Consider the following 27,801-nt stretch of genomic DNA (forward strand, 5'->3'; position numbering starts at 1 on the left):
GGGCGTGTCCTGGGCGGGGCCGCGCCCCGGCCCGCCCGGTCGCGGAGTGGTGGCAGCGCTGGGAGGGCCCGGCCCCGGCATGTGAGTGCGGCGGGGGCGGGATTGGGGGCGCGGGATGGGGCGCCGGGCCAAGCCCCGGGGGTTCCCGGGGGTCCCGGTGGGCGGGAGCACCAGTGCGCGGGCGGCCGGGCGGGCCCGCCAGGTGCGGGCCCAGGTATGGCGGGCGAGGGGCGCTCGGGCCTCTTCTGCCCAGGCCGGCCCCGCGTGCCGGACCAGCCCAGCGCCGCTAATCAGCGGCCCACGGGACGGGCGTCGGCGCGGGGCGCCGTCCCGGCGGGGGCTCGCTACAAGCGCAGGTCTGATGTCTGCCCTCGGGCCCCACCAGCTAAGCGGAGGCCCCCGCAGTGGCAGCCGGGTTTCTGTTCCCTGTGCGGCAGCTGCGGAGGTGTGATGGGGGTCAGCTGCGCGGCGGGGCCCGAGGTGACCCCATTCCTGGCTCCGGGTTGGGCCGCAGCCTGCGTGAGCCCCGACCTGCTGTTTCTGGGAACTGTCACCTCAGCTCTCAGGGAAAGGGCGCCTTCTGTGCTCAGTTGTTAAATGCGTTATATCTCATTCCTCTCAACAGCCACACATTTTACAGTTGAGGAAAGCGAGGCCTAAGGCCACAGAGCTGTTGATGTAATTGTTATCCTGTGGAGGTGAGGTGCTGAGGCCTTACAGCCAGACACACCTGGGTTCACATCTGCTGTTCCACAGACCCGTGTGACCTTGGGCGCACCTGGTTCCCTCCCCGAGCCTCCGGTGGGATGGTGGTGCCTACCCTCCAGGGCTGCTGTGAGGATTGGGTTGAATGGTTCAGGGAGCTCAGTAAGGAGCCGCTATTATTTCTGTTGTTGCTGTTGGTAAGTGGCCCTTTTTCTGCCACCGAGGCAGCTGGTGGTACTGGGTCGGGGCTGTCTGCTCAGTCCAGGCCTGCTGGCGCAGAAGGGGAAGCTGCTTCCCACAGTGAGGCTGTTCCTGTCTGTGCATGTCTGTCCCTGTGCCCATGGAAGGCCACACCCAACCCAGCTGTACCAGCATGTGCCGGAGTCACGCTGGCCCATCGTGTACTCGCCGCGCTACAACATAACCTTCCTGGGCCTGGAGAAGCTGCACCCCTTTGATGCAGGAAAATGGGGCAAAGTGATCAGCTTCCTAAAAGGTATGGAAGGCCCCACTCGGACCCTACTTCTGCTTTCTCCAGCCCACCTGCCACCACCTGCTGCTCTTTCCCTGACACAAGCGTCAGGCCCTCCCACCTCCAGTGTCAGCCCTGAGACAGCCTCCCACCCGTGCTGTCAAAAGGATCTTTCCAACACAGACGTCTAAGCGTGATATGCCCCCGTATCACACCTTCACTGGCTCTCCATCACTGTGGACCTAAGTCCTGTCTCTGCCCCTGGAGACCCAGCAGAAGGGGAGCTGATGCTTGGAGGAATGCATTGTCCTTAGCCCACAAGCTCCGAGAGTCCGGGAGGTGGACAACCTTTGCTCCAACCTCACGGATTACGAATGAAGGAACTTGGGGCCCAGAGAGCTATAAAATGTGCCCAAAGGCACACAGCTATCGAGTGGGAGAATGGGGCCTGGACCTCAGAGCCCCGGGCTCGTCCGCTTCATGGCTCATCCCCTGAGCGGGGTGGTGCTCTGGGGAGCACGTTGTCTCAATTGTGGTTTGTAATCTAGGGGTCTGGTTCGTGTGAAAAATTCAGGCATCACAGTAGGCTGGTGAAAAAAAATATTCTAGTTCCCTGTATTGTGGGTTCTTTAACTGGGGGAAGTAGGAAATGTTACCTGAAATGTTACCTGGCATAGGATGAAACATTGCATGTCTTTAAATCGCACAATCCCTCTGATGACACCCTGGGGGAAGTTTCACTTTGGGGCTAGCCCGTCTTTAACACCTAAGCCCATCTCCCTTTTTAACAAATCTAGAGCGAGCCTCAGGCTCTGCACCTTGCAGAAAATAGAGTCAAATTAGAGATTAATAACACTGTTATTTGTTTTTGTATTTTTTGTTTTTATTTTTGGTTAACTTCTGTTTACGGCAAGTGATACTGATTTTCCACTTGCAATAGTGCCCAGAGTGCGTATTCAAAGAAAAATATTCAGTAGAGAAGAGTACAAGTGGTGTGCAGCCATGGCAAGAGCTCTGGTGAGGTGAGCGGAGCCATCCTGCCTCTGCCCTGGCTGTTCTCACGCCTTCCTGAATGTGGTCCTTTACGCTCCGCTTCCAGTGGTCCTGAGTCTCTCTGTTCATTGCCCCTTCTTGGGCTCCTGTGTCACCCAGTAGCGCAACATAAGGGTTCCTTGTCCCCCTCACTCTGAGCTGACCATTTTCCTGAGTTCCCTCTGAGGATGTGGGTGGAAAGGAGCCAGGGCCACATGGTGAAGGGCCTTGGGTACCGCCAAGAAAAGAGCTGGTTCCTTGCCGGAAGGCAGTGGGGAGCCATGGAATGTTTGGGGCGGGGGGGATACCTGCTCTCTGTGGAGCTCTTTGTGAGAAATGTATGGAGCTAGTTGGTTTCTACCAGGGTTGGTTTCTCAGAGTGACACATTAGCACAGGTCCCCTAGATTCTGACCTTGTCCTTCGATTTCCCTAGAACCAGAACATCGTGGTCCTGTTGTCACTGTGCCCTAGAGCACTTCCTCCTCTCTGCCTTGTTTCTTCTTTTGCAAAGGGGAGCAAGTCTTGTCTGGTGTATGTGTATGTGGTAATGAAATAACACGGTTTTTCCCAAACATCAGTCGTTTGCAAACCACTCTTGGGACCTTGCCATCGCCTCATACCACCTGTTCCGTTATTTACTTCATAGTTTTTATTGACTTAGCCTTCGTTTTAAGAAACTTAAATAAACCTGTTTTAAAAGAAAACATTATGTCATCTAAATGGAAAAAGCCAGTTTCATTTGCCATAAATAGAAGTTCATGGTAAAAAAATAAATGCAATGAAAACAGCAGTGTTATTTCAGCTCAGGCAGCTTACTGTTGCAATGGACTGTGAAACTGATTGCTCCTTTTGTGGGATTAAAAAAAGGGAGATGAGCAAGGGTCAGGCAGGTGTTAAAGAGAGGCCCCCCGTATACCAAACCCCCCATGATGTCATCCCAAGGTGGAGGGAGAATCGATCAGAAGAGCTTTTTCTCACCTTAAGAGTCAGCGTTAATGACGTGCGTGCCACCTGCCTCTAAAAGGTGTCCAGTCACACTTGAGCTCGCCTCCCGGCTGTCATTGGCCCGGGAAACACAAGGATCGCTGTGCACAATGTCCGATGTCCCCTGGCCGCTGTCCCCACTGACCTGAGAGGTGGCCCGTTCTCAGACCGCCCACAAGCCAGCAGGGCCCACCTTGTCCTGGGGCAGGGCTGCCAGAGGTCAGGTCTGCAGCCTGTGGGAGGGACTGGGGCTGGGCCTGGCCTGGAGGCGGCAGGGATGCATGGGGGCTGCTTTGTGGTTTCAGAAGAGAAACTTCTATCAGACAGCATGCTGGTGGAGGCACGGGAGGCCTCGGACGAAGACCTGCTGGTGGTGCATACGAGACGCTATCTCAACGAGCTGAAGGTACAGGGCCTGGGGGCTGCCAGCCAGGAGGAGGGGCTGGAGGAGGGGGCCGCTCAGCCTGCGGATGCACAGCCTCGAGGGGCTCCATTCCTGTCCCCCTGCAGGGGGAGCATGTGAGTCTGTGACCCCTGACGGGAGACAGGTGTCCTAGAAAGGCAGATACCAGGGATGGGCTAGGCTACTCGAGGGGAGATGCTCCCCGTCCTTGGGAGTATGAAAGCAGGGATGGCCACTTGGTGAGGGTTGAACCTTCATTGGGGTTTTGGGCTTCTGCATCAGTGACTTTCAATCTGTGCTATGTGGACAGGCCTCAAAGACCCCTGCTGGGATGATGGGTGGGGGGGCCCCAGTCCCTTGTCCCCATTCAACCAAAGCTATTCCACTTTGGCCTATTTTTACCTTGGGCTAAAGTATAAGATGCTGTTTCAAGGGCTTCTGCAGCTAAAGACGTGTTGGAAACTGTTGGGCTGAAAACGAGTTTTTACACCCCAGGGCCCAGCAGGGAACGTAAACAAGTGGTGGGTGGTGTTTGGGACAACTGGAGCTCCTGCCCTTCCCAAGCTGGTGGCTGCCGCCCGGCCTCCACCATGGGCCCAGCTTTCAGAGAGAAGCCAGAAATCCAGGTCATTAAGTGACAGTTCCTGATTTCTTAATGTAGCAACTCATTGGAAGGTTTTTGAATCCTACCTGCAGACCACATGGGGTCTGCCCGTGGTGACCTCCTTCTAGAGGAGCTGCATGGCTCTCGTCAGTGTGGTTCTGAGGGTAGAGGCGTTCAGTCAGTCCCCTGTGTGGGAGAAGAGGGCAGGCTGGGCTCGGGGCGGCATCAGAACCTGGTGCGTCAGGGATGCCACAGGTTCTCTGTCCCCAAGGGCGTGGAGTCCTGACCCCTGACTGCTAGCCTTCCCAGCAGAACTCTTCCTAGACTCAGAGCTAGAGTGGGTGCCAGAGGTCACCAGGCTCCTCCCCCATAGGTGGAAACACCTAGGCCCAGAAAGAGGCCCCACCTGCTCTAGGTCACCTGGGAAGTCCAGCAGGTCCCCGGGGAGACCCCAGGCATGGCGTCCGGTCAGGTCTTCCGGGTTCCTGGCCACGGCAGCTGCCCTCCGTCCTCCTCCACGCCGGCCTGAGCTGTGAGAATTCTAGATGGATCCGTGACAGTGTGAGCTCATGAAAGATTACCGGGAAGAGGTTGAAACCTGGCTGCCGGGAGAGCGAGGTGTGCGAGGCCTTGGCAGGAAGCCCAGCACTTGGCTGCTCTGGTTTCCCAGGGCCCGGACATGCGCGGTCACAGCCCACAGCCCGGCAGCTGGGTCAGGAGGACGCGCCTGCCAGAGTCCAGAGGGTGAGGGTGGGGGCAGGGAGAGACCAGAACAGAGTGGCGCCAGGCTGGAGCCAGTGCCAGGATAACGCGGGGGATGGGGGATGGGCTCCAGGGCTCCATCCGTTTGAGGGGCTTTTCAGGGAACGGTGTGGGACTGACTGCATGCCTGGCCTTGGGACCCTAGACGCCTGAAGGCAGCTTACTATGTGATAAGCAATAATGCAAACATAGAGCCCCAAATAATGCAAACACGTAGAGCCCCAAACAAGTAGAGCCCCAATAATGCAAACAAGTAGAGCCCCTCTCCTGATGGGACGGAGTTGGTGTGTTAAAAGGCGCTCAGTGCCTTGGGGAAAGGACAGCGGGAAAGGGGGTGGGGAGGACCGCCCTTCAAAATAGGAGGCCGGGGGTCTCACTGCCGTGGGACCGTGCACTGAGGGCCCTGAGGGAGTGGGCTCGGTGGGCATCTGGGGGTAGGGCATTCCGAGCAGAAGGATCAGCAGGTGCAAAGGCCCTGAGGCAGGAGTATTTCCCGTGCGTTCCAGCAGCAGCGAGGACTGAGCGACTGGATTGGAGGAATGGGAGGGAGACGGTAAGAGGTGGGGTCGGAAAATGATCGGGGCCAGACCACGGAGGGCCTGTGGTCGCTGTGGCTTTGCTGTGAAGGAGGTGGGAGCCCAGGAGTGTTTCAAGCAGGGGGACGCGATCTGACCTAGATTCTAACAGGATTGTTTGGCAGCTGTGATGGGAATGGTTGAGACCAGTCTGTCAGAACAAAAGCAGGGAGCCTGGGAGGGAGCAGGTGGTTGCAATGATCCTGGTGAGAGAGCCCGGCCTCTCAGATGAGGCTGGAAGCAGCTGTGGCCTGGGGGTGTACGTGGCAGAACTGGGGGTTTGTTATGAAGTTGGAACAATAGGATTTTCTTTTGTTCAGCTTGGGTGTGGGGTCTGCAAGCCAAGGAAGCCAAGGTTGCCAAGGATGTCCCAGAAATTGTGGCTGGAGCCCCAGGGAGTCTGGGCACAACTTGGGCCTCGTTGCTGCCCTCACGGCGCCCGGCGTCTGTGGGAGAAGAGACACAGGCCCCCGTGTGTGCCACGGAGCATCTGGGGGGGCGAGTCTCAGGGAAATAGGACGCCTGGGGTTACAGGATCAGCTTCTCCATTTCTGTAGAGAAAAAAAAAAAAAGGCCATTGGGATTTTGGCAGTGATTGTGCATTTGTAGATGAATTAGGAGAGAACTGACATCTTTACAATGTTAGGTCTTCCAGCCCATGAACACAAGATGTCTTTCCACTTATTTAGATCTTCTTTAAGTTCTTTCAGCGGCGTTTTGTAGTTTTCCGTGTATGAGTCTTATACCTGCTTGGTAAATTTATTCTTTTTGAAGGTGTTGTAAATGAAATTGCTTTCTTAATTTCTGTCTGGGGCTATGGCTTCCTTTTCTTTCATTCTCTGTCCCCTGCTGGCTTGCTGAGGGTGGGAGCGGGGCAGTGACTCGGTGTTTTCCTTCAGGGGCTCGTTGCTCACTTACTCGTAGTGAACAGTGGCGGGACAGATGGGTGGAGCTGGCCGTCTTTCCCTCTCTGGGTCTGCCCCCTACCACACACGCATACACATGAATGCATGTGCATATGCACACCTATGCACGCTTGCGCGAACACACACACACACACACACACACACACACACACACACACACACACACACACACACACACACACACACGTCTTACAGCTGTCCAGCCAGACCATGTTCTCCCTCTCCCCAGCAAGGCTGTCGCATTGCATATCAGTGCCTCCCCGCTAGGCTGCTGTGTGTCCGTGAGGCCAGGAGTAGTGCCATCTTGGGACCTGCAGCCTAGCAGGCGCTTAGTAAATATCTACCAAGTGCTGGGGCCCCTCCAGGGCTCTGCTTGGAGTCAGTCGAGAGCAGGGTCTGGACCTCGGGCGTTCCCAGGCAGGCAGGAGATGGTCTAGGAGCGGGGTGCATGGATGCTTGCCCAGGGCTCGGGAGGTTATAGGGAAGGCTGTGTCCTTGTCTTGGTGCAGACGCCTTCTGGGTGCCGCAGACGCCTTCTGGGTGCCCCAGACCCTCCCGCCTCAGCAGTGGAGGATGAGGACATCCAGCCCCATTGGAAGGGATGACTGATTCCCAGTGGATGGAGAGGCTGTGCTGTGCCTGCGGAGCAGGAGCCCTGGGCGTCCAGTCCCGGCTCTGTCAGTGACTCCCTGTGACCTTGGAAGGAAAGATCCTCCCCCCAGCGCCCCGCCTCTCCGGGGCCTCGGTGCCCCTCTGTGCAGTGGGCGGGCTGGGCCAGTTCTGGGTGGGCTCCGTGGTGACCTGGAGTCCCCTGCAGCTCTGCTTCTGGGCACAAGAGGGCAGCCGAGGGCCTTGGAGCGCGAGGACCGAGGGCTGACTTAGCTTTAAGGAGAGCGTGGCTGTGAGCATCCCCGTACCGAGCCCAAAGCTCAGCCACGGTGGGAGCTCCCATTTCTCACCCAAGGAGCTGCGCTCGCCCGGAGCCCCCATGCCACCCCGCAGCTGGCCCAGGGGGAATCTGCTTCCCCGCTGCTGCCTCTGGGCTCACCAGGCAGAGGGAGGCCAACGGCCCGCGTCTCTTTCCACAGTGGTCCTTCGCTGTCGCAACCATCACAGAAATCCCCCCTGTCATCTTCCTGCCCAACTTCCTGGTACAGAGGAAGGTGCTGAAGCCCCTCCGGACCCAGACGGGAGGAACCATAATGGTAGGTGGGGAGCTGGCGGGGTGGCGGGGAGCAGCGGCTGGGCCGGGCCCTCCACCCCAGGCTCCTTCCCACCCTGGGTCTTTGCCCACCCTGGGCTCTCCATCTAGAATGCCTCGTGCTGCTGAGTAGTTGAGCAAAATCCTCAATATTCCTCAAGGCGGCAACAAGAACTCTTTCTTCCAAAGCCTCTCCTGTCTGGCTGGGACCTTAGAATTCACTGTTCCGCCCCCAAGACCACCTGTCAGAGTTACCGTATTTGCTGGTGTATAAGATGGATCCTCACCCCTCCGAGAGTATGTCCTAAAACTGTGACTCCGAGCTACTCAGATTTCAGATGGAAACAAACCCCTATGACGTCAGCGATGGATGGTGCCCCTCCCCCCCGTCGTGGGTGTGACAGTCACAAACACTTGCAGCAAAACTGGGTTTCACGTTCTGTGTGTAGTTCTCTTTAAAATTTGCCACAGACTGCTGAGCTGATTGGAGGTAGAGGAGCTGAAATGATTTAAATGTACAACGATCTAACCCAGACATGGATCACTACCTGTTGACCCCTATGGTTTTCTTTTTAGCTTTGCAAACTTGTGCATTTTGAAAGTTTATGAGAATATGACTGCCCACCCCAAAATTATGATTTCCTTATTAAGGCGACAGTATTTCCAGGAACAAAAATTTGTCCATTTTCCCTTTGAAAGCTGCCTGAGAATCCTTGTCAGCTCACGTTCCATCCTAAGAGCTGAACTTTGATTTCCTCCAGTTTCCTCACCAAATCGCACAGGGGCTTACGCACTGCATGTCTCATAAGCCGCCAGTTCGGGGTTTGCTGGGGGTGGGTGGGTGCTTCCTGTATCCCACCTCCCAGCTCATCCCCAGCTTGGAGCTGGCTGGAAATGGTGTTTATGGGGTGAGTGGTTCAATGAATAAGTAAGTGAAGGAATTGGCCGCCCGCACCCCTCATCCTGTGCTTGTTTCCAAAGGCGGGGAAGCTGGCCGTGGAGCGAGGCTGGGCCATCAACATAGGTGAGTGCCCCGCGGCCTGGCCTGGGTCCTGGGGGCAGCAGCTCTGGTGCCACTGTGGACGGGGGTGGCCACGATGGCAAAGCTGCCTCCTGACCCAGGGACGGTGACGTGCCCGCGCCGGGTCAGCTGACTTAGGCAACCTGGAGCCCGGAGCCGTCCCTGGGAGCTGAGCGGGGAGGGGGCTCTGGGAGGAAGGTGGGAGGGGGTGTCCGGGCCGTGAGCCTGGCCCTGGCAACACCTCGGCTGTCCTCGCAGGCGGCGGCTTCCACCACTGCTCCAGCGACCGGGGCGGGGGCTTCTGCGCCTACGCAGACATCACGCTCGCCATCAAGGTGTGCCCGAGAGCATGTGGGGGGGGTCGCCTCCGAGAGCCTCCCTGGAATTCCCCAGTCTGGTGTGCTCACCCCGCATTGTAGAGAAGGCAGCTGAGGCCCAGAGGGGCGGGAGCTCGCCCGGGTCCCTCAGCCGGGCCGGGACCCAAACCCAGATCTGACACTTGCTTTTTCGTGTTGCCTGGGGTGGTCCAGAGGTGACAGCCTTCAACAGTGGCAGGGGACCGGAGGGGAACAGCTTCCATGTCAATATTAAGTTATGAGAAGGGTGAGGCCGAGGTAGAAATAATGACCCTGATGGTGGTGACCATGGCTGGCACTGACCGCGGGCCCCACCCTGTGGCCGCATCCGTCCTCCCGGGCTCGCCCCTGCATCCTCCCGTTTTACGGATGAGGACACGAGGAAACGGGCCCAGAGGGGCGAGGGCACAGCCGGAAGGGGCAGAGCTGGCGGCGATGTCCACGTCTGTGAGACCGCAGCGCTGCCTCAGCACCTGCGCCTGGCCTCGTGCTGGGGGTCGGCCTGGGCCCCCTGGCTCCTGTCCCCACGGGGCACGGGACTAATGGGGAGGAGGGACAAGTCAGCAGACCCTGGTCATTCGGAGAGGGGGACGCAAGGAGACCTTCTTGGAGGGTGGGGGAGGGGAAGGAGGGCTTCTCAGAGGAGGAGGCTTTAGGTCTGGGCCTTGTAGGAAGGTGGAGATGGCAGAATGAAGTTCCAGGCACAGCGTTGAGGGGGGTTCCCCGCTCTGCACCCCACCCGGGAATCCTGAGCTGTCGCTGAGGGCCAACCCTCTTAACCTCTTCACCTCTGGCCCTTCAGGGCACAGCACGTGCCTCTCCAGGGAGCCTTCCCTGCATGGCACACAGGCTTCTCCGGAGCCACACAGCTCCCCAGGGCTCTGCCTGCTGGCCTGAGCTCCCCTAAGCGTGTACAGGCTTCGGCCCACCCCCTCACTAACTGGGAGCCCCTACAGGGCCGTGTCCCCTGGCCTGTGTGGTCCTTACCTCTCCCCTCGCCCCGCTCCCGCCCTGGGCAGTTCCTGTTTGAGCGAGTGGAGGGTGTCTCCAGAGCCACCATCGTTGACCTCGATGCACATCAGGTGAGTGGCTGCTGGGGCCTGGGGCCCCCCAGGCCCGCCCCCCAGGCCACCTCCCCGCGCTGCCCAGCCGCCTCTGACGCGCAGCACCGCGCTGGGGGCTCCCCTCCCCCAGGACCAGCCCCTGAGCCCCAGGCGGGGCCTCTGCCGCCCACACCCAGGCACGTGGGGTGTTTCCTGGGGTGTGGTTGGGGGTGCCTTGCCCGGGGCACCTGCCTGGGAGTGGCTTCCGTGTGTTCCCCACAGGGCAACGGGCACGAGCGGGACTTCATGGGCGACAAGCGCGTGTACATCATGGACGTCTACAACCGCCACGTCTACCCCGGGGACCGCTTTGCCAAGCGTAAGCTGCCCCGTCCCTCAGCCCCAGGGCCTCTTGCTTGGATGGGGCTCTCTCCGGGGCATTTCCTACGTGCTGGGGCCTTGCAGAGGTCCCTTCGTTTATTTATCCTCGGCATCCCCGCGAGGGGGAGACGGACGAGGAAACGGAGACCTAAGAAGGTCACTTGACCCGCCCAAGACCACATAAACCTGCCCAGTAAACACTGCGAGTCCTTCTACCGGGGTAACCACCGGAAGACCAAAGTAGACTTTTCTCCTAGGTATGCAGCTGTCTGGTCAAAAACAGGGAAAGACAGAAAAGAAAAAAGCAGGAAAAATACATAAATAGAAAATATAAAATAAGACGGCAGAAATCAGTTCAAATATAATAGTTACTAAGTAAATGCAGGTGGATTAAACTCATTAATCAAAAGGCAGAGACTCTCAGATGAGCTTTGGAAACACAGGGACCTGCCCACCCTGTGGGGAGGGGACATTTACGCAGTAAGTGCCGGCGGGTCTGCTCGGGGGACGTCGGCCACTTTGTGGCCCCGGGGACCCGTTTCTGAACTGGATGTCAGACGTTCTGGATTTGGACCTGAGGGCACATGGGGTGTCCGTGCACCCAGGCAAGGGCGTACGGAGACAGTGGGCTCAGACACCCGACATGGGTCCCTGAATCCCCAGGGCCGTGTTTCACCTGTGACCCCCCTTCTTTCCTTTGGGTCCCCCTTGCAGCTCGTGTGCTCTTTTTAGCTTAGCTTTGGGTGAATGAGAGGTCGAGCACTGGGGAGTCGGATGGGGAGACGGGCCGTCCTCGCCCTCCCTGGCCTCAGTTTCCCATCTCTGCACATTGGGGCTGTTGCTGTCTCCCTCGCAGAGGCCATCAGGCGGAAGGTGGAGCTGGAGTGGGGCACGGAGGATGACGAGTACCTGAGGAAGGTGGAGAGGAACCTGGAGAAAGCCCTCCAGGAGCATCAGCCCGACGTGGTGGTGTACAACGCGGGCACTGACGTCCTTGAGGGGGACCGCCTCGGGGGGCTGTCCGTCAGTCCGCAGGTACCTCCTGACCCTGGGGCAGGGGAGGTTCCGGGGAACAGCAGCAGCGGGGAAGGTGGGCAGCGCTGGTGCTCCTCCCGAAGCCAGAGGGGAAGGGCAAAAGCAGCAGCAGTCTGGAACAGGGTTAGACCTGCAGCAGGACTTCCCAGTACCCTGAGGATCTGGGGACTGCCTGAGCCAGCCTTCCCCATCCCCCACACCAGGGTGTCGTGAAGCGGGACGAGCTGGTGTTCCGGCTGGTCCGAGGCCGCCGGGTGCCCATCCTCATGGTGACCTCGGGCGGGTACCAGAAGCGTACGGCCCGCATCATTGCCGACTCCATCCTTAATCTGTATGGCCAGGGGCTCATCGGGCCCCAGTCAGCCAACGTCTCGGCACAGAACTCAGACACACCCCTGCTGCCCCTGGAGGTGCCCTGACCACACTGCCCTCTGAGTGGCTCCCTGCCTGCCGCCCACCCGCCTGCCCGCCCTCCTGCCCCTCAGCGCTTCTCCTTTTCCACATGAAGGGGGGGAACCTCGCACGCAGCTGCACCCTCCCCACTGGGTGTCGCGGTCTCCGGGCCCTTCTGTGGGTGGGGGCAGAGGGCAGGGCCTGAGTCCCAGCAAGACCCACGCGGTCACGGTCACGGCCTGACCAGGCCCTGAGGAGGCGGCAGTTCTCCCGGGAGGGAGGAGGGCAGTTGAAGCTCCCAGGCGCAGGGAGGGCCCCCGGGGGTGGGGTGTTCTGGTTTTCAAAACAGTGCGACCGTTTCAGACCAAGGAAGCTTCCATCTCTTCCACAGTTGGGCCCCCTCCCTCCTCTTCTGCACCCTCTGCTCCTCCCTTCAGGGGTGGGAGACCTGAGAGGGGGCTGGAGCCAGGCCTCTGGGGTCCCTGGATTCCCAGCCAGCAGGCAGGGGCCCTGGTCCTGGATGTGAGGGGGCGGCAGGGCAGGGGATGCAGGTGGGTTTTCCCATCTGGCTTCTCCTTCAGTAAAGCGAGGGCTGGACCTGCTGTCCCAGAGCCCCTCCCTGGTGGGGAGGGGAGGGGAGACCTGAGGAGCCCCCAACCCCTGCTTCAGCAGCATGTGGCCCGTCCAGGGAGAGCGCCGGGTTTGGGGGAAAGAACGCTTGGCTCAGGGACAGGCCTTAGCTCTGGAGGCTTGAGGGACAGAGGAAGGTGAGGCCTGGACCAGGTAACTGGGGAGGGACAGGTGGCCAAGCTGGGTCCCGCAGGCCCCGAGGCCCGGGTGGCGACTGAGGCGCTGGCGAGGCCAGGCTGGCGTTGCTGGAGGGGAGCAGAGGGTCTCCATCCTGGCCTGCAGGTTGTACGCGTAGGGGGCTGGGGCGGGGCCCCGGGGGGGCTGCAGCCTCCCCTGGGCTCATCCAAAGTGCCGGGCCCTGACGTGCTCTGCCCGGGTGGGCCCTGACCTTGTCGTCAGCTCTACTCGGAAGGGGATGCTCAGGACCCCCAGGAAGCTGGGGGTCGGGGGGAGCGTCCACTGCTCCGTTGCCTGGGTGTCTTCTTAGTGGTCAAAGCGGGTGGGGAGGGAAAGAGGGCCGTCCCTGATCAACCCCCGCCACGGGACTTGTGCTCATTGCCATCTGGGGGTCTCTTGAATTCTCCTACCTTCTCCCTCACACCCCCCTCGCCACTCCCTCTGCTGGAGGGGGCGGGGCAGGAGGGCTTCCAAGATCACCAAGTGTCAAACACTCTGAACTCCCGGACCAGACCGGAGGCACTAATGACGGCTTGGACGTCCCACCCGCCCCGCCCCGTCCCTGCCCCGCCCCTGCCCCTGGTCCCTGCGTCGGACTCGAGGCACCTAACACCCCTTCACCTCCGACAAGGCCTGCAGCCTTGGGGGGCAGGCGGCAACGGGCTTGTCACCACGGAGCCTCTGCTCCAGAGAACCATAAAGGCTCTTTTGATCCGACCTGGCTGCCGTGTGGTTTGGTTTTTTTTAATTAATTAATTAATTTTATTTTTGGCCGCATCGGGTCTTCGTTGCTGCACGCGGGCTCTCTCTACTTGCGGCGAGCGGGGGCTACTCTTCGTTGCGGTGCACGGGCTTCTCATTCAGTGACTTCTCTTGTTGCGGAGCACGGGCTCTAGGCGCGCAGGCTTCAGTAGTTGTGGCACGCGGGGTCAGTAGTTGTGGCTCGTGGACTCTAGAGTGCAGGCTCGGTAGTTGTGGCGCGCGGGCTTAGTTGCTCCGCGGCACGCGGGGATCTTCCCGGACCAGGGCTCGAACCCGTGTCCCCTGCACTGGCAGGCGGATTCTAAACCGCTGCGCCACCAGGGAAGCCTTGCCGTGTGTTCTTGAGATGAAGAATCCATACCTCCTAAGGATTAAAGGAAATAAAGATTGGAAGTTCACACAGCAAGAGGCTTGGCGTGGGGTAGCTGCCTGATAAACGCTTGTGTCTGAGTCCCTGCACGGAGTCCCGTGGAGAAAGTCATTAATCTCATTCTACAGATGAGGGCACTGAGACTCGATGAGGCGTTTGCTTCAAGCCACGTGTCTTGTGAATGGTAGAGCCAAGTTTGACCTCACCTCTGCCAGGTTCCAAAGTATGTGTTCTCAGCTGCCTCAGGTTTGGCAAGGGGGAAGGGGGGGTGCTCTCCAGACAGAGGGGTTCAGGCGCGGGGAAGGGTGGGGATGGGAGGGCACGCTGGGCTGCGCTGTGCCCAGTATAGGAGGCAGCTGGGGGCCCTGGCGGGGTGGTGGGTGTGTGTGTGTGTGGGGGGCCGTCTTCCAGCTGGCTGGGAGCACAGGTGGGGATGGGCTGGGAGCACGGGTGGGGATGGGCTGGGTGGGGGCAGGTGGGGAGCAGGACCTTGTCCTCAGCCTGGCAGGGTGACCAGGGCACCCCCAGGGTTAGTGGCACAGCCTGGGTGGGGAATGGGCGGTTCCATGGGGGTCGGCGCCGGGGCAAGGGCAGGAGATGAAGACATCGGGGCGGTGGGTGGGTGTCCAGGTGGGCCCTGTGCTAGGTGTGAGGGCGCTGAAGGCTGGCTCGGCCCCGTCATCTCCCCGTTTTCCAGAGGCAGACACCGGGGCATGGCGGGCTGGTGCCTGGCTCGGAGCACACAGCTAGGAGGTGGAGGAGCGGGATTCCAAGCAAGGCCTTGGTTCCGGAAGCCGCAGCTCTTTCCTCCTCTGTAATGTGGGCCTTTAAGGATACCGTAGGCCCCTGGAGGGTGGGCCCCGGAGTGAACACCTAGGACGCCCTGAGCGCCCAGCCGCGTTGATCCTCCTGCAGGGCAGAGGGAAGAGCCAAGGCCGGTTCCGGTGCGGTGTTCAGGATCTGTTCTTAAGGTCTGTGCGCTTCGTTCTCTGTGCAAATTATTCTCCAAGTTATCAAAACCCAGGGGGCACGCTCCAAGACCTGGCCGCCCGGGCGGGTGCTGCAGCCCAGCGTGAGACTGGGGCCAGGCTGGGAGCTCTGGGTTCAGACCCCTGCTCCGGGGAGAACCTCCAGAAAGGAGCCTGCGTGGGCCAGCCCGATCTTGGCGGGTGTGGGATTTCTGCAACAGGCAGCTCCAGAGCCTCCTGACAGTCTGAGCTCAGATGAGGCCCCTTCCCCCCCCATGTGCCGGGGAGCGTGCCGGGGAGTGGGCAGACCCCCAGCCCGCCACGTGGGGAGCCCCGCAGGGCCTGGGCCTGGGTGTGGGGCCTCGGGCAAGTGACCGCCTCGCACAGCTTGCTTCCTCAGCCCTCCTGGCGGGTCACGTTCTGAGCCTGCAAGGCTGAGCAGGCGTGTCGGGTGACCCTGGGGGCAGCTCAGAACCTGGCGCCACGTGAGTGCTGTGTGATCGCGGCCGTCCCCCTCCTCCCCCGGACCCCGCACCGTGCCTGGCGCTGGCGGGAGCCTGCTAGGCCTAGGGGAAGCGGGTGCTCTCACGGAGTCACGGCCCTATTCTCTGCCGGAGGCTGGTGGCGGGCTGTCAGGCAGCACTGGGGCAGCAGTGTCCCCCCCACCTACCCCCTCCTGAGGCTGGCGGGGGCAGAGGCAGGAACGAATGTACGCAGCCTGATGCCTGGGGCATAAACAAAGGCGGGGGCGTTGGCAGGGCCCCCCAGCCTAGCAGGACTCCTGGGCAGAGCTGAGGGAGACGTAGGACGCCTCCCTGGCCCCTCGGCCAAATGCTTGGGGTTGAGGGCCAGGAACTCCTCCAGGGCCGCCTGCCCTTGAGTTGGTTTCATTTAACTGAGCCAACACTGGCTGGGGACGCTCCGCTCTGAGCCCAGGGCCAGCACGGGGAAGCTGAGTCCGCCCAGCCTGGGAGCGATGTTGTCCCGTGATTGTTAGCCAGGCTGCAGGGGGCAGTGGTCAATCCATGCCTCACTGCACTGGCCTTGAGTCCCACCTCCTGCCGTTGCTAGCTGGGTGACTTTACCTCTCTGTGCCTTGATATTCTCATCTGTAAAGGGGGATGATACCCCAAATGGGGATGACTGTCATGAGAATTAAATGAGTTAATATTTCTAAAGTGCTTAGAGCAGTCCCAGCATGGAGCATACACTCAGTACAAGTTGCCCGTCATCGTCATCATTACCATTTTATAATAATGAGATGGAGACTCCGAGACGTCAGGTGACTTGCCCAAGGTCACACAGTCAGGCAATGGAAAAGCCAGGGAAGGGACCCAGCCTGATGCCTGGGGCATAAACAAAGGCCGGGGCGTTGGCAGGGCCCCCCCAGCCTAGCAGGACTCCTGGGCAGAGCTGGAGTTTTATAATGATGAGATTTTATAATGATGAGATCGAGACTCAGAGACGTCAGGTGACTTGCCCAAGGTCGCACAGTCAGGCAATGGAAAAACCAGGGAAGGGACCCAAGGCCACCTGACTGTAGAACGAGTGCCCTTTTCTCACAACCAGACCTTCTGGCAAAGGTTTGGAATGAGAGTATCTTGGGGGGCATGGCGTGCCCCCGCCCCCCTGGACCTCTCAGCCGTTCCCTGGTTCACGTCCTTACCAGGAATCCCGGGAGAGGCGGGTGTCAGACCCTGATGTCCAGATGAGACCGGGGACCCCAAAGAGAAGGCAGCCCTCCTGGGTCCTGCAGTGTGGTGTCAGGGCCAGGCTGAGGTACATGTGATGGTTTTAAGTGGCTGGCTGCTCAGGTGGCTTCCGCGTCCTGCCCCGGGGCCGCCTGTTCACCTCTCGTGCAGTTGGCACCCGGAGGCACCTTGTGCATGGCAGCTGGATGGTGGGTGGGGCGCACTGCAGGAGAGGGAAGGCTGTCCTCGCGGAGGGCCCTCTGGGATCCTGGCTCGGTGCTGGTGGTCACCACCGTCAATTTATCAATGGGGAAAGTGAGGCCCAGGGCGGGCTATTAAGGAGCCTGACACCCCTGGCGGCCAACTGGTACCAGAGCCCGGCCTCCTGGCTTCCTCCCATGGGGGGGCCAAGCATCGCTCCCGCCACCACCCCAGGCGTTTTCCTCTGCACCCCTTGTTGCCACCAGGGTCAACGCACGGTTGGCAGGGCAGACGGGAGTCCTGAGCTCTGCCGGGACGGCGGGGGGGCCTCTGGAGAAAGGACGTGGACTTTGGGGTTGGCCAGCCTTGGTTTGAACCTGCTCTGTCACTGGCCTGCGAGGTGTGTCCCCGCTCGGAAGCTGGCCCTCCCTCTGCAGAGGCCTGTGTGAGGTGACGGGAGTGGGCTGGCCTCTACCCTCTGGGTCATTTGAGGGCAGAATTAGGGTGCAGGGGGTGACTGTGGGATGCATCCTTCTGGTTTGCTGCCCACCCTCTCGCTGCACGGACAGAAACGGAGACCCGGAGAGACGGGGACCTCGCTGCATGCGGGAGCTCACCCTTCGGGAGGCGGTGTACATGGTGGTCGGATCCTGGCTTTTCCGCCACCTGTGCGGCCCTGAGGAAGACGGTCACCTCCCTGAGTCCCGCTCTTCCCCCCATGGGGTGCCCTGGCACCAGCAGGTGCTTAGTTAACGTTAGCTAATGCTGTCATTCAGGTGGGAACGAGGCAGGACGCTCTCAGAGCCGGGGCATCCGAAGATCACCTCACGGCCGGGACACGATACAGCTTCGGGGTTCACGGCACGGTTCACGCACAGGCGTGCGTTCAGCCACTTTGTTCTCAACACAGCTGTGTCTGTGGCGGAGGAAAGGGGCGCAGGGAGGGTGGGTGTCCACCCGCATACGGCCCCTGCCCACCCCAGAGCCTGGGCCCAGCACGCTGCAGGTACCCCACCTTCGGGTGCCCCTGGCCGTGACCTCCCCTCCCAGCGGGTGTGCTAGCGAGGGGTGGTCGGGGATCCAGCTAGGCGGCTGCTGGGACTTCCCACCCCTCTCTGACTCTGAGCGTGAGATTCTCGGCAGGTTCCCTGGCCTTGGAGGTCGGGGGAAGGGTCCCATCCGAGGGGCGCTCCCGCGGGGCCGGGAGGAGTGGGCAGGGCCCGGCCAGAGACTCCTCCCTGCTGGGAGCCCCGAGCCACTGCTTGCAGCCCGCCAGTCGTCGCGGTAACCGATACCCAGGCGGCCAGACGGAGTTATGGTGTGTGGCTGGGAGGCTATTTTGTCTAATATGTTAAAAGGCCTTTGGAAATTCCTGGAGCCCATCTGGTCCTAGTTACACCACAGTATTGCTGTCTCTTCAGCTCGCAGACAAGGCAACACTTTTATTTCTCCTTTCGGAGCTCAGGAATGTGCCGAGAACACAGGCCGGCAAACGCCCATCTGGTTTCCGAGGTCCTCCATCACGTGAGGACCCATCATCCTTTTAAAGGCCGCGGCTCCTTCCCCAGGAGTCCTGAGATGCCGTGGGGGGCTAAGGCCTCGAAGGGGGGGTGCCTGGCTGTGTGAAGTGCCCCCGGCCTCTGTGCTTCCTCGCCCGTGCAGCAGAGACAGGAGCTCCTGGAGGGGGGCGCACTAGCCTGGCATGTGGTGGGTACCTAGTCAGCACCGGTTCCCCAATCAGCTCCATGAACCCGAGGAAGTTCCTTAACCGATCCGAGCGCCAGTAGCCTCTGTCGAACGGGGTCTGCGGCTCTGAGGTATGTCGGTAATCATTCCTGACTCGCCTGGCACCTCCGCCCGCCCATAGCCATCCCCAGAACCAGAGGAGAAACAAATACAGAGGCTCCGCATCTAAAACATCCATGTGGAGTCCAGGCCGGGCCCCTCGTGCTCTTCTTCCCGGGGTGCTGGTCCCCGTGGGTCCGTCGGGGCTCCTGCTGCGGCAGCGTCCGGAGGCTTGTGTGGCCGCTCGGTGCCCTCACTCACACACGGCCCTCCCGCCTGGCCTGGCTCACGCTTAGCTGCTGCCCCGGGCAATTGTTTAGAGCCGCCGGCGCCCTCCTCCCTTCCTGGAGGAACTCCCACCCCTGAGTCCCAGCCTGTAACAGGCACGGTCCCCTGCCCCCCCTCAGCCCAGCCCCCGCTGCCCCAAGAGTAGAATGTGATTCAAGGTCAGTCATCCTAGAGGGCTGCACCTCCCCGCCCTCGGAACTTGGATGTGTCCACGGACTTGCTTCATGAGCTGTGAGCTCAGTGGCTTGTGTGTCTCCCGGGGGGAAGCTTTCCCAGCCAGTGGGCGATTCTCCGAGTGCCTCCCCTTGGCTGCAGCAATGGTGGGAGCACATTCTGAGCCGTGGCATCTGTTAATCTGGGTTTCTGAAAGCCCCCGGGGAGCAGAGCCGCCAGGCAGATGGAGGCAGACATTCAGTGTGAGCGAGAAATGAACTGAGGTTTTACACGGCGTATTGCACAGCACAACCTTGACGGTCCTGACTGATACCCGTCCCCTTCCCCTAACCACGGGTGTGGTTCCGTGATGCAGTGTGACTCAAGCTGGACCAGAGTCTTTACCTAGATTTTTTAATTTGGGGGCAGGAAGGGAAGGGACCTTGTCTCACGAGTTACAGAGCAGCCCTACTTCAATCACAAAGATAAAGCCTGTCTAAGGTACAAGAGAGTGAAATGGAGGGAGAAAAGGATAACACATGATGGAGAAAGAGGGAATCCTGGTGGCGTCAAGACAGGGCTGCCATGGACAGCTGTACAAGTTGCGCACTGCACAACTCTGAAGTGTCCTGTGTGCACAGTAATCAGGGTAGATGTGTGTTATTTATCAGGACAGTTTTCCAGCAGGTGGCAGTAAAGTGTCTCAAGGAAGTGGAACCTTGCTCTACTTGGCACAGAACTGTTGTCCAGGATGGCAGCCTTGCAGTGTCACGTCCCCGAGTTCCGTCCTGGAGTCCCCAGAGCATCCGGAGCTCGAGCAGGACTTGGTGGCATTCGTTCTCGTGATGAATTCCCTTTGTCGTTAAGAGTCTTTGACTGTCCAGTCATTGACCAGCAAGATGCATCAAGCTTGTTAGCCGCTTTCCAGGCAAACCCTAGGTGCCTGTAGAAGTAACAGTCCGACAATAAGAGAGGAGACAGAACAACCATTAAAAGCAGATACAAGAACAGCATCAACAAAACATCAGTTTGGGGCCTTTTGTGTAGGCGTGAGTAGCCATCCCTCTCTCCACAAGCACCTAGTTTCTTGCTCTGCTGTGCTGTGGCCTGAACATGGTTGGCGTGGTCGTTTTTCTTTAGGAGCACAGAGGAGACATTGTGTGGGCTTCACTTCCTCTTGAATGGTTAAGTATAACTGTGTTGTTGCTTAAAAGGATAAACCAGAATTATCCGGAGAGGGCACATGTGTGTATGGCTTAAGCTAGACAAATGATGTATCATTGTGAAAGGATGGCGTTGGCCGAGGTCCAGCCCCCCAGCTGTCCCCCGCACAGGAGGGTCTGCCCAGAGGCCAGCGCCCTGACCCCACTCTGCCCGGCTCAGGAGAGCTCGCGACTCGAAATGCCGGGAGTTTCCAGGGAAGGTTTGGGGAAGGCTGGGGGCTCTGGCGTCGATCCGTCTGGGGTGGCGTCTTGGCGCGGCCTTTTCCAGCTAGATGACTCCAGGCAAGCGCTCCCCGCTTCGGAGCCGCAGTTGCCACTTCTCAAGAGACGGAAAGCTGACACCCACCTGCCGGGTCGTCGTGGGGGGGTGGTCAGGCGGGCGTGGGAGCACCCTGGCACCTAGAGGGTGCTCAGCGCACGGGCTGGCACGGCGTGGTGGCACGTCGCTTCACTGCTTGGAGCCTCGGTTTCCTTATCCGTCAAATGGAACTTCGCAGGGTGTGAGAAGCAGTCGGGCCCTTCCTGCTTCCATTCTCTGTGCTCCCTGCTGGACAGTAAGCGCTCAGGGATGGGGTCTGCCCCCCAGCACCATCCCCCGAACAGGGCCAGCTGGCATGCAGTAGGTGCTCCATAAACGCTCCATCCGCGTTCCGGTGGCGAGGGGGCCTGGCTGGTGCCCGTCAGAGTGGTCTGCACCCTGCAGGCTGGGGGTGTGGACGGGCCAGGAGCGGTCTTTGCCAGGCAAGCCTAGAGACCACCTCCCCATCCCACGTCTGCGGGGGGAGCCCAGCCGCCCCCTCTGAATCCTGAGCAAGTGCCCCATCACTTGGCCATCCCCAGCCCCTGCCCAGGCCCTTCCCCGGTCTGTCCGTCAGGGCAGCTTGGCATCTGTGGGACATGGAGGGGGGAGCCCTGGGCCCCTCCGGCAGCCCCGGGCCAACACCACAATTGTTTTTCCACCTGGAGCTTCCAAGGAGCTGCTGGCAGCCAAGCTGGGGGGCTCCGGGTGAGACGCTGGCGGGCATGGAAGGAGCGAAGCTTCCCCCTCTCCATCCGCAGGGGTAAAGTGGATGGTGCTGGTTGGCACTTTCCTCTGACGCTGGGTGAGTGACTTAACCTCCTTGGTCTCAAGTCATCCGTAAAATGGGGATGACATCAGTGCCAACCCCTCAGCCTTGCTGTCGGCCCACGCAAAGCACTTAGAATGATGCCTGGCACAGAATGAATACTCCAGAAACGCGCTGCCAGGATTATTATGATCGTAAGTCATCGTTCTTGCGGGTTCTGCTCTTACGGTGAAGCAGGTCTGTCCGGCCTCGAGCCTCAGTGGACCCGGTGGAGCTTAGGGAAGCTGTGAGCTGATAGACACGGGGTAGGTGGAGGCCCCTTCCCACCCCGCCCCCCGCTCCCCTTCCCCTTCTGTCTTCCTTCTTCCTTCTTTTAGCCCGGGAGCTGCCCCGAGAGGCAGGGGACAGCTCCGTTGGCCGCAGAAACGGTGGACCTATGGCCCCGGATATTGCCATGTCCCGGCCCCCTTCGCGCAGAATTAAAAACTGAGGCTGCGGCGGGGACAGGGCCGCCGCCGAGCAGATGTGAGGTCCAGCATGGCTGAGGTGTGGTCAGTCAGATCCCTGGGCCCGGCTGTGAGAACAGGCTGTCCCCACCCGCCTGGCCGCCGTCCCTCGCTGTTGTTTGGAGGAGACTGCAGTCATCAGCTCCCGGCGGCCCCCCTGCCCCTTGGCTTCCCCGGCTCCTTGGCCTGGGACAGCCCCTGGCTGACCAAGTCGTGCCCTGGGCGGCCAGCGGTAGGCCTGGTGCTCTCTGGCCCTCCATTCCCTGCTTCCACCCAAAAACTAGGGGATGGAGCTGTCGATCTCCGCGTGCCCTTCCCACTCCAGGCCTGGGGGACAGCGGACGGGGGCGCAGCAGGGCGGGGTGGGGCGGGGCCCCGGGAGCCACCTCCTGATGGCATGTGAGAGGCAGAATGGCCGTTACCCTTTTAGGGAAGAAGATGCCCAGGTGCGCATCCAGGGGTGGGGGCGCCTCCCCCAGAGTCCCTGCCTGCCCTCCTCCTCCACCCCCTCCTCCCACCCTGACGCATCTGGGTCTGGGCTGAGCGGCAGCTCCTGGACTGTGGAAGGACCACGTTGCCCAGAATGGGACGGGGGCCCTCGGGAAGCGGAGGGGAGATTTATAACATTGGCCTGGGGAGCTTGTCCCGGGCCAGGTGGATCCCGGGGACGGGCTGGCCCCAGGTGGGTTCCTGTTGCTGTCCGCTGGAACCAGCAGGGGCAGCAGGGCCCAGCCTTCGGGGCAGCAGGAAAACGGAAGCAGGAGCCCGGTTATAGGACCTGATGAACGTGACCCAGCAGGGAGACAGCTACTAAGTGGGCGCTCAGGCCCCAGGGTCACGGTCAGGGCAGGGCCCACAGCCCTACCTGCTGACGGAAGAGAGGCTGCTGTCCCCTCCCTCCCTGGTCAGGAAGGCCCGGGCCCCAGGCAGGGAGAGGCCGGCCTGAGGAGCGTTGAGGAGACAGGGCCCTGGTGCTAACCCTGCCTGGGCTGCTTCCCGGCCGTGTGACCTTGGCCAGTGCCCTTCTCCTCTCTGAGTCCCCGCTCCTCTTCCACAAAGCGAGGAAGTAACGCCCCCAATGTGTGCAACTTGGCCCTCGTGTGTACCAACAGCCCGCGAGCACTTGGTGCTCTGTGCCTCTGGCCACCTCCACCCCCCTTCTCTCTCCGGGGCGCTGAGCATGCAGGAACCGGCTCTGGTTCCCAAGGCCCTGGGATCCTCCCGGCCAGCCCTCGGCTGCCTCTCCCGGACGACGCCCTCCCAGAGACAGATTCTCTGCCCGTGGGAACTTGGGTCCATCCCAGGCACGGGAGGGCAGGGGTCTGCCAAGCTCTCTTGGGCCTGGGACGGAGAGCGGGCACTGCCCCCCAGGTCCCGCGCCAGGGGCTGCCGGCCAGGGTCTAGAGCAGACAGCCGTGCTCCCCACTGAGGGCTGGAAAGAGGAGCCGGGGAAGCCTGCAGGCTGTGAGCAAATACCTCCCCAAAGGATGCTTGGAACCGGGCTGACTCGGGGAGCTCCCTGTGGCGGCTGGACACGTGGCCTGGGGGGCGGGGGAGGGGAGCGGCTGCTGAGAGTGAGGGGAGGACTTCTAGCCGGGCTTGGCGGGTGGCGCGTGCGGAGCCAGGGAGCCGGGACCAGGCTTCCAGGCCTGGGGCCAGGACTCCTGGGGTCAGATCTCCGTCCCTGGGAGGGCCGGCAGGACCCAGCGGACCCAGCCTGTGTGGCCCCGCAGCGCAGCTGCAGACCTCAGCAAGCCTTTGAGTGTGTTGCAAGAAGGTGGCCCTTCAGCAGACACGGCAGGCGCGCTCAGGCTTGGTGGGGGGCACGGGGAGCCGTGCCCCGGTGTCCTAGCATCACTACACAGTAGTCCTGGTCGTCCTCAGAGCTGGCGCTTCCCTTCCCCAAGCCTGGTCCTGGAGGGGCAGCCTCCTTGGTGGGGAAGCCGGATCACGGTGCCCCCACTGAACTTGACCTCGAGTCCCTTCCCCCCCCACCCATGACTCCAGGCCTTGGGGTGGGCTGGGGGTGACCTTTCTCTGACGCCCTGACCCCAGTGTGCTGGGGTCCTGCCTGGGGTCCTGCACCAGGGCTGGACCGTTTAGAAAACCCTGTGAAGACTTAGGCACCACCAGAGGGAAGTGAGCCCCCAGAGTCAGACCGCGGTGGTCACCGTGTGTGACCAAAGGGATGCCCGGCTGCCCCCGCAGATACCCACAGTCTCAGGCTGAGGCTGGCTCCCTCCTGCAGGTGCGTTTTCACCCCACGCCCTGGGGCGCTGCGGAAGCCCCGTCCCACCTGACCCCCAGCTCCCCTCCCCACCCCGGGCAGCGCCAGGCTGAGACAGGGCGGCCCTCCTTCCACGGCATCCCAGGGAAGAGCTCTCTGAGGAGTGTGTCCCCTTTGCAGCCTGAGCGTCCCAGAGACGTGGGGAGATTTCCCTGACCCTTCTGGGCCTCTGTTTCCCCAACTCCAGCTCGAGCCAGGCTGTCCTTGGATGGATGGAGGGGATTACGAGGTCAGGGGCAGGGAAAGATGAGGCAGGGGACGGTGGCCAGCTGCCCAGGTGGGGACAGTGCTGGGCCCCCCTCAGGGAGGCCCCCGCCCCCTGAGCATTCCGTCCTGCCCAGACGGCTCCACAGGGACGGTATCCACCCAGAGATAACGCTGCCTGAGCCCAGGCCAAAATCTTTAATGGGGGGAGGCTGGCAGTGTGACCAGGGACACCTGGGCGGCCACCAGTTGGACGATCCCCTAGCAGGCCCGGTGCCAGCACCCCTTCCTGACAGCCCCACAGGACCCTGGGCTGTGCACTCACCCTGGGGTGAGTGCAGACTTGTCCTGGGATCGGAAACTCAGGGAGCCTCGCGGTGGGCACCTGGGGTGCCTGTTATACCGTGCTCCCTATTTGAGGTAGTAAAAAGTCATGAAGCAAACCCTAAAGAAAAGCAAAGTGCTTTGTCCATTGTGCCGTGAAATTTCTCACTTTGAATCTTCAGCCCCAGACTATTTTATTTATGACAACGTAGGGAAGTATTCTGCCTTCACGTGGGTGTAGACGGGCGCTATGGTTTACAGTTTCATGCAAATAAATGTGTGCCCCAAAGTGGAAACAGCTCAAATGTCCATCCATGGATGAACGCATACAGTAAATGTGGTCTATCCACACAGCGGAATGTTATTTGGCCATAACAAGGCCCAAAGCGCTGGCCCCTGTTACACTGTGGCCGGACCTGGAATGGCATATAGGAATACGTCAGTATTAAACAATGAAGTATTTTGTATTGAAAATTGTAAAATAAAACAAATCATGGTTTCAGAGTCAGTGTGCCTGTAGCCCCAAGCGTGAGATGTCTTCTCTGAGCCTCAGTTTCCTCGCCTGTAAAACGTGGGTAATAATGGCGCCTTCTCACTGGGTGCTCGTGAAGTGACTGGGGCAGTGTGAGCCTGTTAGTGAGAGCTGCCCAGCCCCTCTGCAGCCCCGCCGTGAGTTCTGGGCCCCGCTGGCTTGAGGCAGCAAGAGGGAGCTCTGCTCTGGGACCCCTGGGTCCCCTCCTGCCTCCTTCTTGTACAGCTGCGTGCTGGGTGGTTGTGGGTGGTTGTGCCTCTGGAAGGTCAGTTTTCCTGCCTGTGAAATGGGAATGGAGCCAGCAAGGCTCTCGTCTTCTTCCTCGTGTCACGTCCTCGGGGAGGCCCTCCCTAGCCTCTGTTTTAAAAACAGCAACCAGGGCTTCCCTGGTGGCGCAGTGGTTGCGCGTCCGCCTGCCGATGCAGGGGAACCGGGTTCGCGCCCCGGTCTGGGAGGATCCCACATGCCGCGGAGCGGCTGGGCCCGTGAGCTGTGGCCGCTGGGCCTGCGCATCCGGAGCCTGTGCTCCGCAACGGGAGAGGCCACAGCAGGGGGAGGCCCGCATACCACAAAAAAAAAAAAAAAAAAAAAAAAACCGCAACCAGTCTGTCCTTTTCCTTCTTCCCTGATGGATTTTTTTTTTTTTACCTACCACTTTCGGACATGTTACCTATTTATTTGTTCACTTATTCTTTTTTACTGTCTCTCTTCTCTCTCTGTGTCTGGTTCCATGAGGGTCTAGAACAGTGCCTGGCAGTCTACTTAGTAAATATCTCAGGGTTGTTGAATGAACCCCGTGTACTGTTGGCTAATACAGGAAGCTGGCATATTCCCGCCTCAGGGCCTTTGCACGTGCATCCTTTGCCTAAATATGCACGCAGCTTACTCCATCGTTTTATTTGGTTTTTTGCTTAAATGTTACCTTCTCAGAGGAGCCTGACTCCCTGCTAAATATTCACCCTCCAGCAGGTGCCAGCTCTTCCTGCATTTCTCCTGCTGCCCGAGTCACCGTCGGACACACTGTCTTGTCCAGTGGTCTCTTCCACTAAGCCGTCAGCTCCATGAGAGCGGAGAATCTGACTTGTCGATTGCTGGGTCCCCAGTGCCTGGAGCAGTGACGGGCACAGAGTCAGTGCTCAGGAAGTATGTGTTGAATTAATATTACTTATTTCCTAGGGGGGTGTGTTATACATGTGTGGAAACCCATAGAAAAATGTCTGAACGTCTGTGCAGCAGAGTCGTGGCCGTGGGTCCCTCTGGGCAGTGAGGAGAAGCCGTGATGGTCAATGCTGCGTCTTAAGGAGACATCAGCCTCCTCTGTGGTATGTTAGGGAGTGCTGCCTAAGTGCCAGGCACTGGGGGAGGGGCTAAGAGTCCGTGCTAACTCAGAGGTTCTCAAAGTGTGCTCCGCACAGCCCTGGCCATCCCCACGACTCTCTTAGAAGATCCACAAGGTCAGAACTACCTTCTTCATAATCCTAAGATATTATTTGCCCTTCTCTCTTGCTGATATTTGCACTGATGATGCAGAAGATGGCGGGTCCAGAATGGATCAGGGCCACAGGACAGCCGCAATAGCGGTCTTTGGACTCTTCACCACCGTGCCCTTGCGCTATGTCCTTGCTAAAGCGAGGACATAACTAACTGTATTGCTCTTGAGCACACATTTTTTCCTATTCTGTGTGAAGACATGGGAATTACACAGAAAGCATCCCCAAGTATGATGGTTGTCTCAGGGAAAAGCACGTGTATGACTATTTGAGTTGCTAGCTCAACCACTTGCCTTCTTAAGGAAAGGAAAACTGAAAGAAAAACACGGGTGATTCAGACTTGGGCATCTGACAGACATATTCTTGAAAGTGAAGTGAGCTGTCACTTCAAGGGAAGCAGCTGACAGTAATTGTTGCCAGTGATAAAATTTGAGCTAGAAAATTGGAATATGGGAAAACTTCTATGTGCACTAGAAGTCAAAACTTTAAGGCTTTTCTGATGAGATAGGCAGTGTTATCAACAAATGTGAAGTTTAGGAGCTAGTTAATGAAATATGTAAACATTAGGAAGACCAGGAAACCTGCATTTCTCAAATGACCAATTCAGGTTGTTATTAATACAAAATCTTGTGTAAATAAAAGACCCATTCAAAGTGCAAGGTAGACCAATGGATTTTTGTGTAACCAAGTATGAAAAGTTCATTCATATGTTTTCAGATTCCATGTAGCAACTGAAGTTTACGAAATTACCGTTTGTTGGGCTTCCCTGGTGGCGCAGTGGTTGAGAGTCCGCCTGCCGATGCAGGGGACACGGGTTCGTGCCCCGGTCCGGGAGGATCCCGCGTGCCGCGGGGCGGCTGGGCCCGTGAGCCGTGGCCGCTGAGCCTGCGCGTCCGGAGCCTGTGCTCCGCAACGGGAGGGGCCCCAACAGTGAGAGGCCCGCGTACCGCAGAAAAAAAAGAGGAAAAAAAGAAATTACCATTTGTTGAGTTTTGGTGTGAGAGCAAAGACTATTATTCACAGCAATCTGAAAAGGCTGTTAGAATACTCCTCCCTTTGCTGACTACATTATCTGTGTGAGGTCAGGTATTCCTCACGTCGTCCAACCAGAATCACATGTCGCAGTAAACTGAATGCAGAAGCAGATAACAGAATCCAGCTATCTTCAATTAAGCCAAACATTAAAGAGATTTGCAAAAGTACAAAACAATGCCGCTTTTCTTATTAATTTCTTTTGTCTTGCAAAATG

At 59.5% G+C, this 27,801-nt stretch overlaps 1 protein-coding gene across 3 annotated transcripts; it reads left to right on the forward strand.

The window, feature by feature from the left end:
• HDAC11 (histone deacetylase 11) lies at positions 1-27,801 on the forward strand. 3 transcript variants are annotated; one of them, XR_003678464.2, is made up of 11 exons: positions 1-81; positions 1,053-1,201; positions 3,500-3,600; positions 7,553-7,669; positions 8,647-8,689; positions 8,945-9,021; positions 10,062-10,124; positions 10,368-10,464; positions 11,323-11,501; positions 26,029-26,205; positions 27,270-27,801. XR_003678464.2 is itself a non-coding variant. In XM_028485223.2 (10 exons), coding segments are annotated over exons 1-10 (927 nt in total). In that variant the 5' UTR covers positions 1-79; the 3' UTR covers positions 26,128-27,210. The 3 variants fall into 3 exon arrangements, 2 of the variants coding, with proteins under 2 accessions (XP_028341024.1, XP_007105550.1); XM_028485223.2 differs by lacking the exon at positions 27,270-27,801 and having other exon boundaries at positions 26,029-27,210; XM_007105488.3 differs by lacking the exons at positions 26,029-26,205; positions 27,270-27,801 and adding an exon at positions 11,705-13,499.

This window comes from Physeter macrocephalus, unplaced genomic scaffold (assembly GCF_002837175.3).
Source record: "Physeter macrocephalus isolate SW-GA unplaced genomic scaffold, ASM283717v5 random_318, whole genome shotgun sequence".
NCBI classification, from domain to species: Eukaryota; Metazoa; Chordata; class Mammalia; order Artiodactyla; family Physeteridae; genus Physeter; species Physeter macrocephalus.